Source organism: Pholcus phalangioides, unplaced genomic scaffold (assembly GCF_987345545.1).
Source record: "Pholcus phalangioides strain wild (caught in Gottingen) unplaced genomic scaffold, Ppha-v1.0 ptg000007l_1, whole genome shotgun sequence".
In the NCBI taxonomy this organism is placed as follows: domain Eukaryota; kingdom Metazoa; phylum Arthropoda; class Arachnida; order Araneae; family Pholcidae; genus Pholcus; species Pholcus phalangioides.
The window spans coordinates 20,955,555-20,973,959 of NW_028301600.1; the positions used below are offsets into that span (position 1 = coordinate 20,955,555).

At 33.6% G+C, this 18,405-nt stretch overlaps 1 protein-coding gene across 3 annotated transcripts in view; it reads left to right on the forward strand.

Moving 5' to 3' along the window:
• LOC149085053 (uncharacterized) overlaps positions 1–18,405 on the forward strand; it is a 99,990-nt gene that overhangs the window by 57,709 nt on the left and 23,876 nt on the right. For all 3 annotated transcript variants that reach the window (XM_089232830.1, XM_089232828.1, XM_089232829.1), the window contains exons 5-8: positions 3,347–3,589; positions 7,158–7,316; positions 15,186–15,497; positions 15,704–15,933. In XM_089232830.1, the coding sequence (XP_089088956.1) occupies positions 3,347–3,589; positions 7,158–7,316; positions 15,186–15,497; positions 15,704–15,933 (944 nt within the window). The remainder of the gene's footprint in view (positions 1–3,346; positions 3,590–7,157; positions 7,317–15,185; positions 15,498–15,703; positions 15,934–18,405) is intronic.

Below are 18,405 nucleotides of genomic sequence, written 5' to 3' on the forward strand. Positions count from 1 at the left end.
TTAATAATAACAGAAATCAACATTCAAAAAGTTTATTACATCATATATGTAAACACTTATCTGTTGTAAAAAGAGTACAGCAGATGGTTTATATCAATGCATATATATAAGCAGTTGAAGAAATTTCGGAAGGTCAAGAATCATCTTGAATCAGAGAATGTCAAATCATTCCATAGTTTTCCCTTCAGTGTTCATGTTATGCTTCATTCAAATTTTATTAGAAAAACATATATTGTCCAAAACAATTCTGACGAGAGTAGAAAATTATTTTACAATCATATTAAATATTTATTCTTTGTATAGCATAGTCACTTTAAACATTACATGCATGTGTATTTCAAATGGGAATTTTTATATCGAAAAGCAATATTTGAGGTTTTTGACGTGACAGTTTAAACTCCGGTTTAAACTGTCAAAGACTGCCATGCGTCAGAAAACTACCAACCCTGCCCAAAAGTATCAACAAACATGTCAACTTAAGCGGATGTTGAGTTAGTGGGGTTTTATTCTAAATTTTTGTCCAGTCGTTTTTGTGTACGTAATTGTATACATTCAAACAATTATTAATTTTAATTCTGGGTTGTTTCAGAATAGAATCAAAACATAAAAAAATTTATCTCATGGAAAATAATGAAGTCTGTTTTTCTTTTAGAAGAGAGAATAAAACTTCTTCTACACTATTCAGTTTTTATCCCGCGATTGTTCAGCTTTTTCCTGAGTGCGTAGGAAGTGACATATCACATCTATAGCTTGAATGCATCCTGGCAAGATGGTGCAGATACGTCTTCATCTGAACTTTCTGATTCTGTTTCTTTGAAACATGAAACACTTGTTCTTTGATTGATTCTAGAATATTGTCATCTATATAAAAGTCCTGAAGTTACAAAATCGATGTTCACTAATTCATCCTCGATAGAGTCACCGGTAGTGCTATTTATGCTTTTCCCCCCACACTTAATCTGAGAGGAATCTTCTGGGAAATTATCATTTTCCAAAGACTCTGAACAAAAACAACATGACAGAAGCAGTTCCAAATCGTGCACTTGTGACTGACTTTCATGCAAAATCAATCATTTCAACAGCATCTAAAACAAATTTTTGCATCCATTCCAACACCCAGTAATTCACTAATTTTTTCCTTCACATTTTTCTCCTTTGAAAGCAAGAGTTTAGTTAGGCAAAAGACAACAAAATTAACCTCTATTAATTAAACGTATCTGCATCTTCATATCCTTCTATCATTGGTTTGAGAATATCATTCTTCTAATTTTCAACAGTTTCTTAAGATGCAGATACTCTCTCTCCACAAACTTTCCTAATAAAAATGCCATGGCGTTCTTTGAATCGGGTCAAACATCCACTGCTCGCAGTGAAACCACCTTGATCGAGACTTTTTGCAAAATGGTTTGCTTTCTCTTGAATTCATTCTCTATATGTACAGCCCCCTACCCCCAACGCATAAAAGGAGCAGCACATAGAGAACAATGAAACAGCATTGTTGAAATTACCTACAAACAATGTCGAAAAATTCTTAGAACTGGTAACACACAGGCAACTGTAAAAACCAGTTGTGGTAAAGGGACAGTAATTGTAGTCGATTTAAGCGGAGTTAAGCTAAACATGTGTCGAGTTAGTTTTTCTTGCATTAGTATTGTACCAACCAAGAAAATAATACATGTCGAGTTATCAAGAATCCACTGTATTTATTTTTTTTGTACCGTATAAAATACAAATAACCAAGAAAAGCAGCCAAAACAATTAAATTGATAAACACAAAGAAAAATAAAACAAAGGGAAGAAAAAAATAAACAGAAAATAAAAAATATATAATTAAAAAAGTTACAGTGCAACTGTGTAGGAAGGTAATATACGATATATATAACAGTGATTCCCAAAATATAAAACATTAATCTGCATAAAAGTAAGTTTTTTGTTATGTAACATATCTCAAGTTAAAAAAATTATTTGATAGCAAGTTTTTTTCACTGTTTTAATACAGTTAGTTTCTAGGTCAAAAACCTAATTCTCTGATCTCCTATCACATGTATTTTGAATAAACAGCTCTATTTCGCTTAGTAAATTTAACGCAGGTAATCAGTAGTTTAGATAAAATGAACCATAAAATTATATTGTCTGTTCTAGACTTTGTATGTCGAAAAATTCAATATTGCAAATAAATATTGTGTTAATTATTGTAATAAATTAGTGTTTAAAAATAAAGTGTAATGTACAAAAAAAAAGTTTCTCGTCGTGTGATATACCATTGCGTGTTCAAAATGTTATTCAAAAGCATTTTTGTTTAGGTTTTTGACCACTTAAACCAGTTTTTGACACTTGTCATGTTAGAAACCCAACCCTGGTTCCCAGTGAGGGATGCATAATTTTTTTCAGTCTATAGACTAGATATGTGAGATGGATGCCGCTTATGAACCTCAAAATGTTATTCTTATTGTGCTGTGTGAATTGATACGTTTACACTTTTGCAGAATCATTCTGCTGGCTATGGCCAAAGATTGTGCACCTTGTTCTAAGTCATTAGTGTATAAACTATTCAATTTGTAGGCCATATCTTGTCCTCTCACTGTTGCAGGCCACTTAAGGCTGAATTAACATTACAAAGACTGAATATGAAGCAAAAACACTAATAAAATTAATATAAGCAATTTTGAACTAATTTAAAGTCTTCATGAACTTCACTATTGGTGGTTCAAATAATTCCATTTTTTTATACACATCACATTTAACTTTCATATTCTATGTTTGATCATTTTTGTCGCACCACGGTCATTTTCTGCACACGAGGGCTAATTAGACCGGGACCTACAATTTATTGCCGATTCCGAACGGCATGCTTGTTTTTTATGCTCATCGAGAGGTTGGCGCGCTAACCCCTCAATGGGGGACTCCCTGCGGTAGCAATTTTTTGCTGCGGTCAAGTCGCCGTTTTTTGTTGTACCCCTGTGCCAGGAAAGTTTTCTGACAAGGATGAACCGGGTATCGAACTCGCGACACCTCTAAACATCCTTTGGTACTTTAGGCGAGCACCTTATCGACCAGGCTACCGCGCCCCTCATATTCTGTTACATTTTAATATTAAATATTTTTTAAATATATACAATTTTGGGACATGTAAAATTTTGTAGAATAAGCCATTGTACAGCCATGCACTGTTTTTGTAAGTGATCTTATATCTCTATAGTATGAGTGGATGAATTCTCTTGACATACCTGTTAGGTTTGGAATCTTTTGTAGATGTAAATCAATGGGTGTGGTTGGTCATATGATATGCATGGACATATAATATTTTTGCCCATTTCAATATGACATCCAAGAATTTCTCTTATAGGCGATATGGGATTTGATGATCCAGAAGTTGCCAGGGATGCTACAAATATTGATGAAGGTTTTGATCATGCCAGTCTTCTTTTGTGTGATGAACCGCAATCTCTCTCTTCTAAAGACAAAATAGAAGATTCATTGCAAAATAGTTGCTCATCTGTCGGTAAATCAAAGCAAGGTCAGAATAGTACCATTGATGCTAATTTGAAAGATGATACTTTTGCTGCTGTAGTGGAGGATGGCCTACTTGGTGAGTATATTGTGTGGTTTTTCTCAACATTTTCATTTTGAGTGAAAATCAGAACTCGGGTAAGATCATTCTGTTCCTCTGCAAACTTCAATGTTTACCCCTTGATAAAGGTAAATTAGAGGGGTGTCGCTTCAGACTAAAAATGTATAACAGTGTCTACTATCATGTAAAAAAAACTGACTTCAGCTTAAATTTTGTGACTTTTCCAAGTTTAAAAATACAGCACTATTTCCCCCTAAAATATTAGCTTATTTTGAAACTGACATTTAGTATTTCTTTTCTTCCAGGGTTTCTTTTCACCAAGTTTTTTTTGGGGGGGGGGGGGTTAGGTGAACAAAATATGGCTTTTCTTTCTTGCTTGTCTGGACCTTTCAACATCTGCAGTATTCACCTAAAGTAGTGTTCTCAAAATCACTAATATTTCTTGGGGGGTGACAAACCACTGCAGTTCTTGTAGGAACAATATTGATCTCCAGATGAGAAAGGACATGACCTCCTACACCCTGGAGCAATTCCCCCAGCTCCATTTGTTTTTCTTTTTTAAATTGTGTTGATCTTTGCCAGTGATCGAATTGGCGAATCGTTTGCCGTTATTGCGTTGTGACATAACATTTAGGCCAATTTAAAGGAATCTATACTGTGACAAGCTTGCTATCTAGGCTGACACCGGAGCATGGCAATAGAGCAAATAACAACCCTCTAATATTTGACTTTGAAAAATGTGTATAGGAAAAGGTATATGTGTGAAATCTCCTCACGTTTCAGAAAGGCCTTTGGTTGGTCCAATGGCCCCATATTCTACAGCAGGGCCTCTGAAGAGGGGGGGGGGGCGATAGGGACGATTGCCTTTCCCCCTGTTGATTAAAAAAATTGCTCTGTCCTTAAAAATGTGAGCACCAAAAATTTCAAATTTTTGAGACTTCTTATTTCCTCTAAGAACCCAACTTTTTTTTAAAAAAATTTCCAAGAATACTACGTATCGTACATTAATTTTCAGTTTGAAAGGGTCTAGGCAGCCCCCAGCCCTATGAGTATAACTGGTGTAATAAAGTATTAGACTCCCTTGAATGGGCGTAGACCATTTTAACTTTCGGGGGGGGGGGAGCACAGAAACAGGAGAAAGTTTGACCGTTACCTTTGTAATGGTGGACAATGGCATTGTCTTCTAACTACTCACATAAAATCATTTGAAAGGCAGTTGCAAGCTATCAATCTATCTTTCACCATCAATCCTATTGCCTCTTCTCAATAAACTCTGATATGAAGAAAACAGGGATGGGAGTCTAGGGCAGACCCACAAGAGCATATACAGGTTGGGATTGCATTGAATATTCATGAATTATTAAGGGACTCTGCAACCTCGGAACATTGTCGTGGGAGGTGGGGGGTCATGTGGCCTGAGCTCTCTAGGTTCCTGTGCTACTGAGGGATGTTGGAAGCTACAGTTATAACATAGGATGGGTTAACTTGAGTTGGGGACAATGGGAGAAAAAATTTCTGGAGAAGGGGAACAAAAAGTTTGGGAAACTATGGTACAGTTGATCAATATATATATATAGACATCATATTATGCCCCCACCAAAAGCTGCGAAAGATTAAAATCGATTTCTTATCGAATGTTTTTAGTTTTTTGAAATTCACTTGCATTCCTTCATTCAATTAAGGACCCTTCCCCCAATTTTGTTGACACAAACCCCCCTAGTGAGTCGCGACTCATAGTTTGAGAACCACTGATATTCGAAAACAGTCCAGCATGTTTTATTTGTCGAACAAGAAAAGGTCGTCAAAAAGTCAGTAAATTTTGCTTTTGGTATATGGTAGACACCCTGTACAAGAATAAATAATTTTTATTTGTCTTCTCTACCATCAGTATACTAAACTATACTATATATACAGAAATCACATCTGCAATAGTGACTAGAAGCAGCCAAATTTCATTTTGATGGGTGTTATAAAAAATTTCTTCTGCAATTGTGAGTTTTTCCAGATATTTTTTAATGCCAACCTCCATACTTGAGAATACTTTCCATTTCCCTCTCCAATCTGTCATTTTACTTTCTAGTGGGTAGGTTCAGTTTTTGTTCGTACCTTGAAGGATGTGTGTGAAATCTACTTTTTTTGCTTTTTTTTTGGGGGGAAGCAAATGAATATGCATACAGTATAAATAATAGATAAAGATGGAGTATCTCTATTCCTGAGTCTATTGTTCTTGGAGTTGAGGGGGGGGGGGGTAACTAACACTTTACAAAATTTGAAAGTTTTTCTTAAAGATGTTGCATTTTCCAGGAAGTATAGTGCCTTTTACTGTGCCAGTTATAATGTGGATCAGTGAAATTTTGAAGCTTATGAAAGGGTTAATATAGGTAGGGTCCATGCCTGGGTCCCAAGACAAAAATGGGTCTTCAAAATTACTGAAAATTTTCTACTTTTAATTTTTTCATTCAATTCAATATTCAATGTTTTGCTGTTGGTTCTAAAAGCTTCAAGTAGCTGCTGTTTTCTGACAGTTTCTGTATCATGAAATTGTACTGAATAAACTAAAAAAGAAAAAAAGACCTGCTAGCAATCTTGAATTGACCGCAGATAATGAACAGAGCGAGCGCAGCATTTTATTGAATCTCAATGTTAAATGGCTTTTATTTGTTTGTCAAAATCAAGGCAAGGCTGTAAATTGAAATGTACGGTTGAAAGGGGCAGATTAGCATCCAGGTGTTAACTTTTATACGCGTAATTTATTTAGCTGGGGTGGGTCTCAATCGCCACTATACAGTTTGGGACCGTGGCAGAAAGCTCCCATCCTTCAATTTTTTTACCAATTTACTGACCCTTTATTCACCAAATTATAAAGAAAAAGAAGGCAATGTGTGTGTGATGACGACATATAAATATAATAACAATTATGTAAATGTTTTCATAGGTCATTTTAGTTCTTTCTCTCTACTCAGACAAAATGAAAAAATACTGTTTTTCAAACAATTGGTACATAAGTTAGCTAACCTGGTGCTTTTTAAAGTACTGTAGATAAATATAAAGGATTAAACTTCCTCTGGAAAACTCCTAAAATGTTTTATCTATTAATTGTATGAACCATGTGGATTTAAATATAAAAAGTCTTTTCCCCAAATAGATCTGCAGTGCAAGTAAATGATAAATCCCAAGCAGCAAGCCGCCATGGTGATTTAAAAAATTGGTATTGAAGCTTAAAATTTTTTATGAGTGATTACGAAATGGGAATCTGAGGGACAGAAAATTTTTACAATTTGTGTAAGTGGTACTAGTATACAAAATGTCATCAAGTCCCAGAAAAGCATAAAATTACTTTTGGCCATTTTCCCAGAGTATAAAAATATGCTTGTTACTAGGAAATTTGACTAGTGCCCGATTTTCCCCCCCCCCCCTCAGATTTGTCCAGCTCTGATCTAGTGAGACCTAAAAAGTCATCTCTTGTAATGTCTCTGAAGATCTTGAAGTTTTATCTTGGCTCACACAAAAGAAATTTTGGTAAAAATTTATATTTAAAAGAATATGTACCTTTTTCTTTTTACTCACCTTGTCTCTATTGTGATAGATGGAGAACCTACTGGTTTATTTGAGCCGGCTGGACTCTTCGATGATGCTCCATTAGGGCATGTTGCCCTTGATAATACAATTGAAACAGAGAACCAACCAAGAGAGCCTACCGATATACCTGTGCAAAACGCTGAAGATAGTGATGATGACATGTATGGTAAGAAGTTGAATTCAATTTTATAAAATTTGAATATTGTTTCCCTCTTGGTAACAGTTCTTTTGATTCAGTTCAGTTAAACACAGTTCCAGTTAAATTACCGACTGCTTTAACAAGGGGACACCAGTATCGATTGGTAAGGGACAACTTCAGGTTGTGGTGACTCAGAGAATTTTTCTCTAATAGGGTTGTGAATAAATGGAATAGCTTATCCCCACAGGTAGTGAATTCTAACACAACCACGTTTAAAAAGAAATACGATAAACATTTTGGGGTAAATCGAAAAGCCATCCATACTCAGACGGTTGTTTGGTTTAAACCACGTTGATTTTTAGCCAAGTGTGGTTTTTTTCTTCGAAAAATCATTTACATGTGTCAAAAATATAATTGCTCTTCCTTGAGAGATATCAGATTGGTTCATTATTAGCCAAAATGTTTCATTATTACCACACTTTCTATTCTTAGGGTACATTCTGATGGTATATCTTTAAATGGTGTAAGATTGTATAAGTGGTTTTTTCAAAAAAAATCTCAAAAGTGACCTGAATATAAATTTCTTTCATATTAAGTATCTTAGTTGCTTAAAGTTATGTAACAGTACCAAAATTTCTAGTTCTTACTTCATTTTTTTTTATTTTGGGCTGCATTCTGATTAAAGCAAATGCATGAATGAGGATTGCATCACATGTGGTGGTATATTATCTCACAGGCTTCCCCCCCCCCCCTCCCTCCCAAAGAAGTAGCAACAGTGACTTATAATCCAATAAAGACACCTGCTGCCCCTAAAGAACAAAGACCAGTGTACTAATAGTCCCCAAAGCAAAATAATTAGCACTGTTCTGCGACCATCCCTCAGCTGACTGTAAATGTTCTGCGGTAAAAGTCCCCATATATGTAATAGTGGTTTTTTTTTCATACTTTTCTCTTAAAATTCTTTCCAAATTAATCTGCGATGTACGTCGCAGATTTTGGCACATTCTTTGGGGCTAGTAGTTACCTCGGACATTTTCTTTCCATAAGAAGCAGCACATCTCGTACTGTATATCGCCACCAGGCTTAATATTGAATTTTTTTATATATATTTTCAGCATCACCCCCAGTTAATCAAGATTCTGCTGTACAGTAGTAGCTGTAGCTGATTATTTTTCATAAATTACTCATGTACAGGGTGATTATAATTACAATTCTGATTCTAAAACACTATACAATAAGTACCACTGGTCAAAATACCTTTAAAATTTTTCATGGATACTCCTGAAGCAATGAAATTTTCTTTGGCAAAAGAAAATAATTTAAAATGTATAAGTAGATGCTGTATTTGCCCAGTGGTATAATCTATTTTGTGCAGGGTTGGTAAAAAAACCGAAAAACCCGGTTTTTTTGGTTTAAATAACATTAATATTGAAAAAATTTCTGAAAAATCATTCAAACTTCTAATTAATTGAAATGAAATGTTTAGTAATGTAATTAACAGAATTCCCATATTAGTTAATCTATAAATATTTCTTACATTTCAACAAAAACAAACTTTTGCAATTTAATTATTTTTTTATAATTATTTTTATCCTAATGAATTACTTTGTGTTTGAAAATTCTTAATATTATTAACCACATAATTTAAAAGATTTTTCTCCAGTTACTTTCTGTATACTTAATTAGAAAGCTATGTTACAAAAACTGTGATAAAAATTAGGTGAATATAATGTATTTAATGAAGCATAAATAATGCTGATTAACTAATGATATACAGGGTGATTATAACTAAAGTTCTGATTTAAAACACTGTAGAAGAAGAGCCATTGTCAAATGACTTGAAAATTTACATGAATATTCCTGAAGCAATAGAATTTTATATGGCAAAGAGTGAAAAAAATACTTAAAAATGGAAAATTAACAGCACCGTACTCATCCAATTCAAATTTCCTTGCAGAATAGGAACAATGTCCATTCAGGGTAAAATGACTTAATTAGCATTGCATGATTTTATAATTCATGGAAACATCACAAAAATGAAGTGATTAAACAAATAACTACCAAGTAACTTAACTCAAGAAATGTTAAATATATTGTCCACCGTAAAATGGCAATGAGGTAAAAGCAAAAAAATGCTTGTTCAATAACAGATCGGACTAGGTCAAGGTCATGATGTGCATATGCTTGCAATTCACCAAAGTTTGTAATCCCACCTCTGTGCATAACATTTTGAAGTATTCCCCCCCCCCCCCCCCCAGAAGTTGCAAGGTCAGGTGAACTGATGGCCAGCCAGATGTTGTGCCGTCCGGTTATTGTCAAAATGGTGCTTCAGCAACTGCTTTGCTGGTATTGCGATGTGCATCTTGATAAAATTTGTGCTATCCACACACTGGTGCTGTTGAACTGTCCAAATGATGTGGTTGCACAAAATATATTATACTGCTGGCCAAGTAAAGCATCATCTACTTGCACATTTTGCACTTTCTTTTTTTTTCCAAAGAAATTTCCATTGCTTCAGGAGTACCTATGTAAATTTTCAAGTCATTCTGACCATTAGCTCTTATTGTATAGTTTTGGAATCAAAACTTTAATTACAATCTCCCTCTGCACATAGCTGATTATTTTTCATAATGCTGTTATTACTATACAGTAGAACCTTGATTAACTGGGCTTAATGGTGAAAGTAAAAAAGAAAACTATTGAATATTAAGACTGGGTGATATACAGTTTGAGATGTGTTACTACTTATGGGAAAGAAAATGAAAATGTCTGAGGTAATGTAACTACTAGTACACTGGTCTTTGTGTCCCTTAGGGGCAGCTGGTGTCTTTATTGGATTATAAGACCACCTGTCCCTAGCATGATGGTGTCACTACTGTTGCTGCTTCTTTGTGAAGGAAAAAACAAACAACCCTGTGAGATAATATACCATACCATCAAGATGTGTAATGCAATTTTTATTCATGAATTTGCTAAAGATAAAGCATCAGAATGTAGCCAGTAGTTAGAAAATCTGGCATGAATGAGAAATTTTGGCTCCTATTTATAACTTTAAGCAACCAACATACTTAATATAAGAAAATATTATATTGAGGTCACTTTTATGAAATTTGTTTTGAAAAAAAATCACTTATATCATCTTTACACCATTTAAATGTATACCATCAGAATATACCCCAAGAATATAAAATGTAAGAATAAAACACATTGGCTAATAATGAACTAATATATTTTTCAAGAGAAAAATTATATTTAGGTCACTTTTATGTGATTTTTTTTTGAAGAAAAAAAAACCAGACTGGTTAATACCATGGTTTAAACCAAACAACCCTGATTTTGGGCACCCACATTTTGGCACTTCAACAGCATCAGTGTGTGGATAGCAGGGCTGGGCTGGATGAATCCCAGGCACCAGATAGCCATGGTGACTAGAAAATCGGTTTTGGAGCCTAAAATTTTATATGCATCATTCTGAAATCAAGTGTAAGTATGACAATTTTTTTGATTTTGTAATAATGTGTCTTCCAACATGGGAATGGGTCTAATAAAGTCCTAGAAAAGTGGAAAAAAAAATTATTCAGGAGAAAAACATGCTTTACTCCTAACAAAGTTGGCTAGCACCTAAATTTTTTTCTGATTTGTCCAGCGCTGGTGGATAGCAAAACTTCTATCAAGATGTGAATTTTTATCATGATTATGAATCACGTGATGCATATATATTGCAACACCAGCTAAGCAGCTGCTGAAGAACCATTTTGACAGTAACAAGATGACACCTGGCTGCCATGTTCACCTGAAAGTTGAATACTAATATAACCTTTAACTTTTGGCTCTGGGGATACCCTAAAATGTTATGTGCAGTGGTCAGATTGCAAACTTTGGTGAATCCACATCACGCATCATTATCATGACATACTCTGGGCTGTTGTTGAACGAGCATTTTTGTTCTCCCACCTCATCGCCAGAACACAGTGGACGACATATTTAACATTTCTTGTGTAAGTTGTATAGTCAGCCTCCCATATTCACAGTTTCTTCATTGGCGGTTTTTCCTTTATTGGAATTTTTTTTGGCAGAAGTCAGCAATTGTCATTCACATGTTGTGCTTACGAAGTTTAAGTTTTACATGTTTAGGATGGCTCATTTTTCTAGTGCCACTGATAATGCTTCGGAGAGATGTAAAGTTTTCTTTTTTTTTTTATAAGAAAAATTGGATATATTGACTATGCATGGAAAAAGTAAGTCAATTGCTGCCGTGGCCCACCATTACAGAATCAATGAATCTATGGTGAGATATATCAAGAAAAAGAAATCTGATATTCAATCAGCCGTACCTGTAGCTGCATCTGTGGCAGCGAAAACTTTGCATCACCTAAAAGATCCATGTGTTTCTCATACAGAAAATACTGGTTTTTTTTGTGGGTACAAGACTGCTACAAAAAGTTATTCCAATTAATTGTAATATTATAATGGAAAAGGAGGAAAAATTTTACTCTTCCATAAAGGGCTGGTGAAACGTCTATTTCATCAGAATATTCAAGTAAAGGTTGGTTTCGTAGGTTTAAGAAACAATTCTGATTATGCAATGTAAAAATCACTGGCAACCAAGTCTCCGCCTATCAGGAGTCAGCTAGAAAATTTCCAAATACTTTGTAGAAAATTATTGAAGAGAAGGGTTATGCGCACTTCAGCAGGTGTTCAACGCTGACAAAACCTCACAATTTTGAAAGAAAATGCCACAAAAATTATTACCCAAGAAGAAAAGTGAGCCTCTGGTTAAGGCAAATAAAGATGGACTTACTATGTTGTTTTGTGCAAATGCGTATCGGTACATGATAAAGCCCACCATCATTTTCAAATCTGTGAATTCGTGAGCATGAAGGGAAAGAATAAGTCAAAGCTCCCAGTATTTTGGATGAACAATAAAAAGGCTTGGACAACAAAAACACTTTTCCTGGATTGGTTTGAATGGTGTTTCATTCCGGAAGTCGGGAGGTACCTTGAGAGTGAAGACGTACCATTCAAAGCTCTTTTGTGCACTCCTGAACACAACCAGTTCTACAGAGCCAACTGAAGAGATAAAAGGTATTGTCATGTTAGCGAAACAGGTGGATGGTGAAGGGTTCAATGATATGAATATAGAAGTCGAACAGCTAATTAATAGCAATTCAGAGGCATTGATCATGGAGAAATTAATGCAGTTGACTGCTCCTGAAATTGAAGCAGTGCCAGATGAAGAATTTCCAGATAAAAAAGTGGAAGATAAAGCTCACCATTGTCTACATCATGGTACTGATGTGAACTTGGGAAGGGCTTCCCAAGTTTTTATTTTTAAATCAAACTTTAGTTAAAACCAACCTGTAAATCATCGCTAATTAATCTGCATTAATTATGTTTAGAGATGTAAAATTCTCAAGAATAATCTTTAGGAGAATATATTCTTATCTAGGAGAATATTCGAGAATATTCTCTGGAAGGACTACTATTATGAATAACTTGAATATTCTTCAGTTATTTATAGAGCCTAATAGTCCTTCTAAAGAAGATTCTCAAATACAAATACAACGCCACAACAGGCAAAATGCCCAACGAGGTGGCTGATAGTAATAAGGGCGAGGTGGCTCAAGAATATAATAATGTATATTATAATAAATATTATATATAAATAAATTGAGAATATTCTCATCAAGGATAATACTGGAGAATATTCTTATGGAGGGTAATACTGCAGAATATTCTTATGGAGGGTAATACTGCAGAATATTCTTATGGAGGGTAATACTGCAGAGTATTCTCTGGAAGGTGACTATTTAAAATAACTGGAGAATATTCTCTAGTGTTTTTTATATATGTAAAATTCTCGGTAATCTTTTGAAAGATTCTTGATGTTGCAATGAATATAACTTCACCTTATTTTTATGTGGTAATGAATGTTTAAAATTATGATTCAGCACATTAAAAAATAATATATATGTATGTTTGAGTAATTAAAATAATAGCAAATAATGATAAATTATATTTACATTTGTGAAAGAGGGAAACTGTATTTTGTTATTTTCCTGCAAAACAAAAGTAACAGTAGTAAAACTATACAAAAAATATCCCCATTCTTAGAGGGTACAGAACTATTCAAAACAATTATTTAGACTAATTATTCACAATAGCTTGAAATTGAGTAAAGAAAAAGCAATGATAAAGGCATGATGAGAAAAACTCTGAATCTTTCACATGTTTGTACATAACAAATTAGCTAACCTGGTACTTCAAAGTACCATCAATAGATAAAGGGTTAAGCAAAGATGAACGCCAATCAAAATGTATTCACCATTTGGCAACTGCAGAAAGTATGCAATAAGAGGGAATTCTTTTTTAAAACTACCCAAATGCCCAGAAAAATAGGACTCTCTGAAAAGACGAATGTTATAGGTAACTCTGCAGAAAACATAGATGTTATGTTATGTGGAGGAAAAGAACATGCATTGGAATGAGTTTGGCAGAAGTTGCATTCTAAAATTTCTGCAAGAGCTTCCAGAACCTCATATATACAGCATAAAGGAATTGTCAGCAGAAAGAAGAAAAATTAAAGTTTACAGCCCACAATATTAAACTTTTAAAGCAAGAAAATTAAAACAACATGGATGAATCGAGCAACTTGCAAAGAAATACAAGTGATAAAAAATATGAGTGTATGCTCATTGAGTTTATTAAAAATGTTACAGTTCTCTATCTTTAAAATGAAGGTGATCATAAGAATGGCTCTCTTTGTCAATCAACTTTCGTTTTATTGTTTGCTTTGAACTAAATTCTGAAAATTTATCTAATTTTAAAATATATTTCTTATTTTCTAATCTTTAGAGATTTCCAAATTCTTCATAACAAAAACTTGAAACCTCTCATGGCAGAGAATATTCTCAAACTAAAACTTGTCATTATGCCAAAAATAATTATTTATGCAAAAAGTGTTCATGCCAAAAACAATTGTCCTAAATGTGAATTTTCTAGAGAAATGTTCTAAAAAACTGAATTATATTTCATAATATAAACAAAATTAGTAAAAAAAAATTTATTATTTAAAAGAAAAAAGAATGTTGATTATTCTCCAATTTTTAATTTTTACAATCCAGCAGAATATTCTCACATCACATCTCTAAGTTTGCTTCATTGAACACATTGTATTTGCCTAGTTTTTGTAAAATAGTGGCCTAATTTAAGCGTATTGAAAGTAATTGGAGAAAACATCTCTACTATAGGGTTGATAATAGCATTGAGAATTCTCACAAACACAAAACAATTGCTTCAGTTAAGCTATAAAATAATTAAGTTGAAAAGTTTGTTTTTATTAAAATTTGAAAAATATTTATAGACTAATGATATGGGAGTTATGTTAATAATAAACTAAAATAAAATGTTTATCAATTTATTAGTTTGATTTTCCAGAAATTTTATTGTTTTAATGTGTAAATGCTATTAAAACCAAAAAAATCGGCTGGGTTTTTTTTTTGTATAAAAGTTTTTTTTTACCAACCCTGTGCTCAGGTAAGACAACTAATAAATATTTTTATGGGCAGTGTATTATATTTTATCATTTATATATGGTCTTTATAATAGCACTTTTAATTGGATTGTTGTATTTTAGAAGTATATGACATGCATATCGCATGTATTTGTTATTGCCATCTTTTTTTCAGCCACCTCATTGGGTATTTTGCCTGTTGTGGCCTTGAATAGGAAGCTGGGTATTATTAGGTTGAACGGACTGGTATATTTATCAATTTATGTATCAAAAAAAACTTGTCATTCCAAGTTTCATGAAATTTATAAAACTACTATAAAAACCAAGTCTAGTTTTTCTATTTTAAAAAAAAAACATTCTTTTTATGTATTTTGTTTTTATAGACATGGGCCCAGGATCAGTTGGTGCTCCATCACCTCCCTCCTCACCTGAATCGCCCTTACCTGCTTCAAATGAAGACAAACTGCCTGAATCAAATGTGTGTACAGAATTAGAGAAATCTGATGCATTGCTGGCCGCTGCTGTCACTGATCTTGGTTTGACAGTTCCACATACTGCTGTTGAAAATATCCCACCAGTTCCGAATAATGTAAATCCACCAGCTCCAGTGATAACCATGAATACTGTTCCAATATTGCATTTAAATGAAGAAGAAAGTTTTGCATTAGCCCCCCTAGATGCAACTATTATGCAAGGTAATTATTATACATCATATTTCCATAAATGTTTTGATTGCTTGGCTTTGCTTGAAGCACTTTCTTTACTCAACATAAATGCTATAAAAAATTCAGCCAGTTCTGACAGAAATAATGTACTGTGGCGTGGGGAAAAATAAGATATTATTTTTAAAGTTGCATTTGGATGCTGTAATAGTTTGGATCATGCATTTTTGTTGACACAGGTGCAGAAAGAACAGTCAAAGCTAAAAGGAAGCGAAAGCTGATTGTGGATGAAGTGAAAAACATATCTGGAGAAGAAATGAAATCACAGTTATCGGATGCTACAGATATTGTTACCACACTAGATTTAGCTCCCCCCACAAAACGTCTCATGTGTTGGAAAGAAACAGGTGGCGTGGAAAAACTGTTTTCTCTTCCTGGTCATCCTATATTATCAAAAACACTTAGTAAAGTAAGTGGCTTTCATGTATATTTATTTAGACTACTAAAATTTATTTTTAGATATATGTGATGTTTTTGTGTGTATATATATATGTGATGTTTTTGTGTGTATATATATGTGAGTATTACATATGTGTGTTATCACAATACACATTTTTAGTTAAAGTAATACGCTGTTCCCATTGTTTTTTTTTACTCGGGGTGAGGGAGCTGGTCAGATCATACTATGATCTTTTCTCCCTTATCCCACCTACATTCATGTATGTATATATCCATGCAACTATTAGCAATTCCTGTACTTGTGCAACATTTATAGGTGAAATAAATTTGAATTTTTTTTTAATGTATGTGTTGCAACATGTCCATTGTTGTAATGGAGTTTTATTAAAAGGGTTCATATGGCCCTGAGAAGTATTTAGTTGGCATGTCTAGATTCAAATTTCATCAAGGCATGGAAATTTAGATGAAATTAGCTTCAAACTGGGTATCTTTATCTAATCATCCATTGTATGAATGAAATAAAAAAAATTACAAGAAACTTTGGGGAGAATTAGTTTTAAAGATCTTAAATGTGTTTAATTTTTGAATTTAGTGGGGCCCCTTAATGATCACAGAATAGAAGAAATACATTTGAGCTGGTACTTTCAGGACTCTTCACTAGTAACCAAAGCTGCATTAAGAGTAAGCGTAAACAGTCCTATCATTAAACTGGTATCCAAACGACATCAGCGCCCTCTCTGTTTAGATGGGTGCCTGCTGGCCTGTGATTGGCTGCTAGCATAGGGTGGGAAAGTCATTTCCCCATCACGCCGCCATTTTTGTTTACCTACTCACGTGAAGACTCTTGGTTAGGTTGGTTAGCTATTGCTCGCGGTTATTTTGGCAAATTGTTCATCTTTAAAATTATAAAAACACACCTTCTGAGGGCCAACTAAAATTATATTTATTGAATAAGTCTGCATGCATTTGATGGGTGTAAAAGAACACAAAGACGGGTGTTCACAAGTATAGATTTAGCTGAAGTGTCAATAACATTGTTATTGTTACTGAGTGATTTATATTTTTATGCACAAGTACGTCTCCTATAAAGAAGTAAAAAATTTACAGTTTAGTGGGAATTAAGATTTTCAGGTTCTGTAGCAATAGACTTTGAAAAATAAGTCAAGGTTGAAATCAGAATAACGTGATCAAGGGGAAGAGGGAAGAGAAGTGCGTGGGAGCCACGGCATCAATCGGCAAGTTTGACACATCAAACTTCAGATGGCGCTGCTATCAATTCCGTGGCCTTTCTTTAACATTGAGTGGGTACGCTTATATATAATTAGGTATGGGGGAGGGTGTCTGTGAGGAAGAAGGAATGGAAAAGAATCTTTTTCTTTTTTTCCCATGTGTAAATAATATTACATTTTTGGTACAAAAAATTTTTGTCATACAAATTTTTTGCCAAAAGCTTTGTATGCAAACGGATTAAATTGCTGCTTGGTAAATATTTTCATAACATTTCTTTTCCTAATTTTTCTTGAATTGGTATGCAAAAGACTTACTTGTCATCAAATTTATTTAAATTCCATGATCATTGAAGGTCACCTGAGACAATGTATTCAGATACAGAGGAACTCTGTTCATATAGGTCTTCTCTGGCTGTCCAGGAGACCTATTATGGTGTTATATTGCTACTATTTGTGGCAACAGAGCAATCTTTTTTTTTATGGTGTTTTTCTTTTATATATGTGTGTTTTTTTGTTTGTTTTTTTTTGAAAGTTTTAAAGGGCTTGGACAGTTGAGATTCTATGGTTTATTTTATTTTCTCAAATAATTAAGAAATGCTGTATTGGCTGTACTAGTTGTTCAATTTGTATATAGTGAAACCTCGATATAATAATATTCTGCAGACTAAGAAAAAATATCATGGTGACTATCTGGAGACAGCAGTTTAAAATTAGAGAATAGGCATTTCCAAACAAGACTTGAAAAAATATCTTTGTAGTGGGATTTATCGTTATATTGTGTATCATTGTAGTGAGGTTTTATTGTAATATAGTGTTGTCTTAATAATTCCTCAATCAATAACAATGCTTGTGCATTGATTGCATGTACTAGTTAATTTATTATCATACAAATTTTTCTTTCGGGTGTCATTTCCATTAATTGAGCTAGCTTATAGCCTATTTATCTAAATTGGTAATTAATGAAGTAGCTTTAAAGAATTTTTTCATATTGCAATCACATGTATTTTTCTTTTTTTATTGCTCTCTGGAGATTGTAACAAAGGTTGGTATGCATAAATTTTCAAGCACTTTGGATTATGTTTAGTATTCAGTTTAAACATTGTTTTCCAAATTTATGTAAGTTTATTGCATACGTGAAAACAATTTCATTCTAGTTCATCAAGACATGATGTTTGTACTACACCAATTGCATCAGTTAACATATTTAGCTGCTTGAAAATTTTCTTTTCAGCCAGCCTTTTATAATCCTGCTT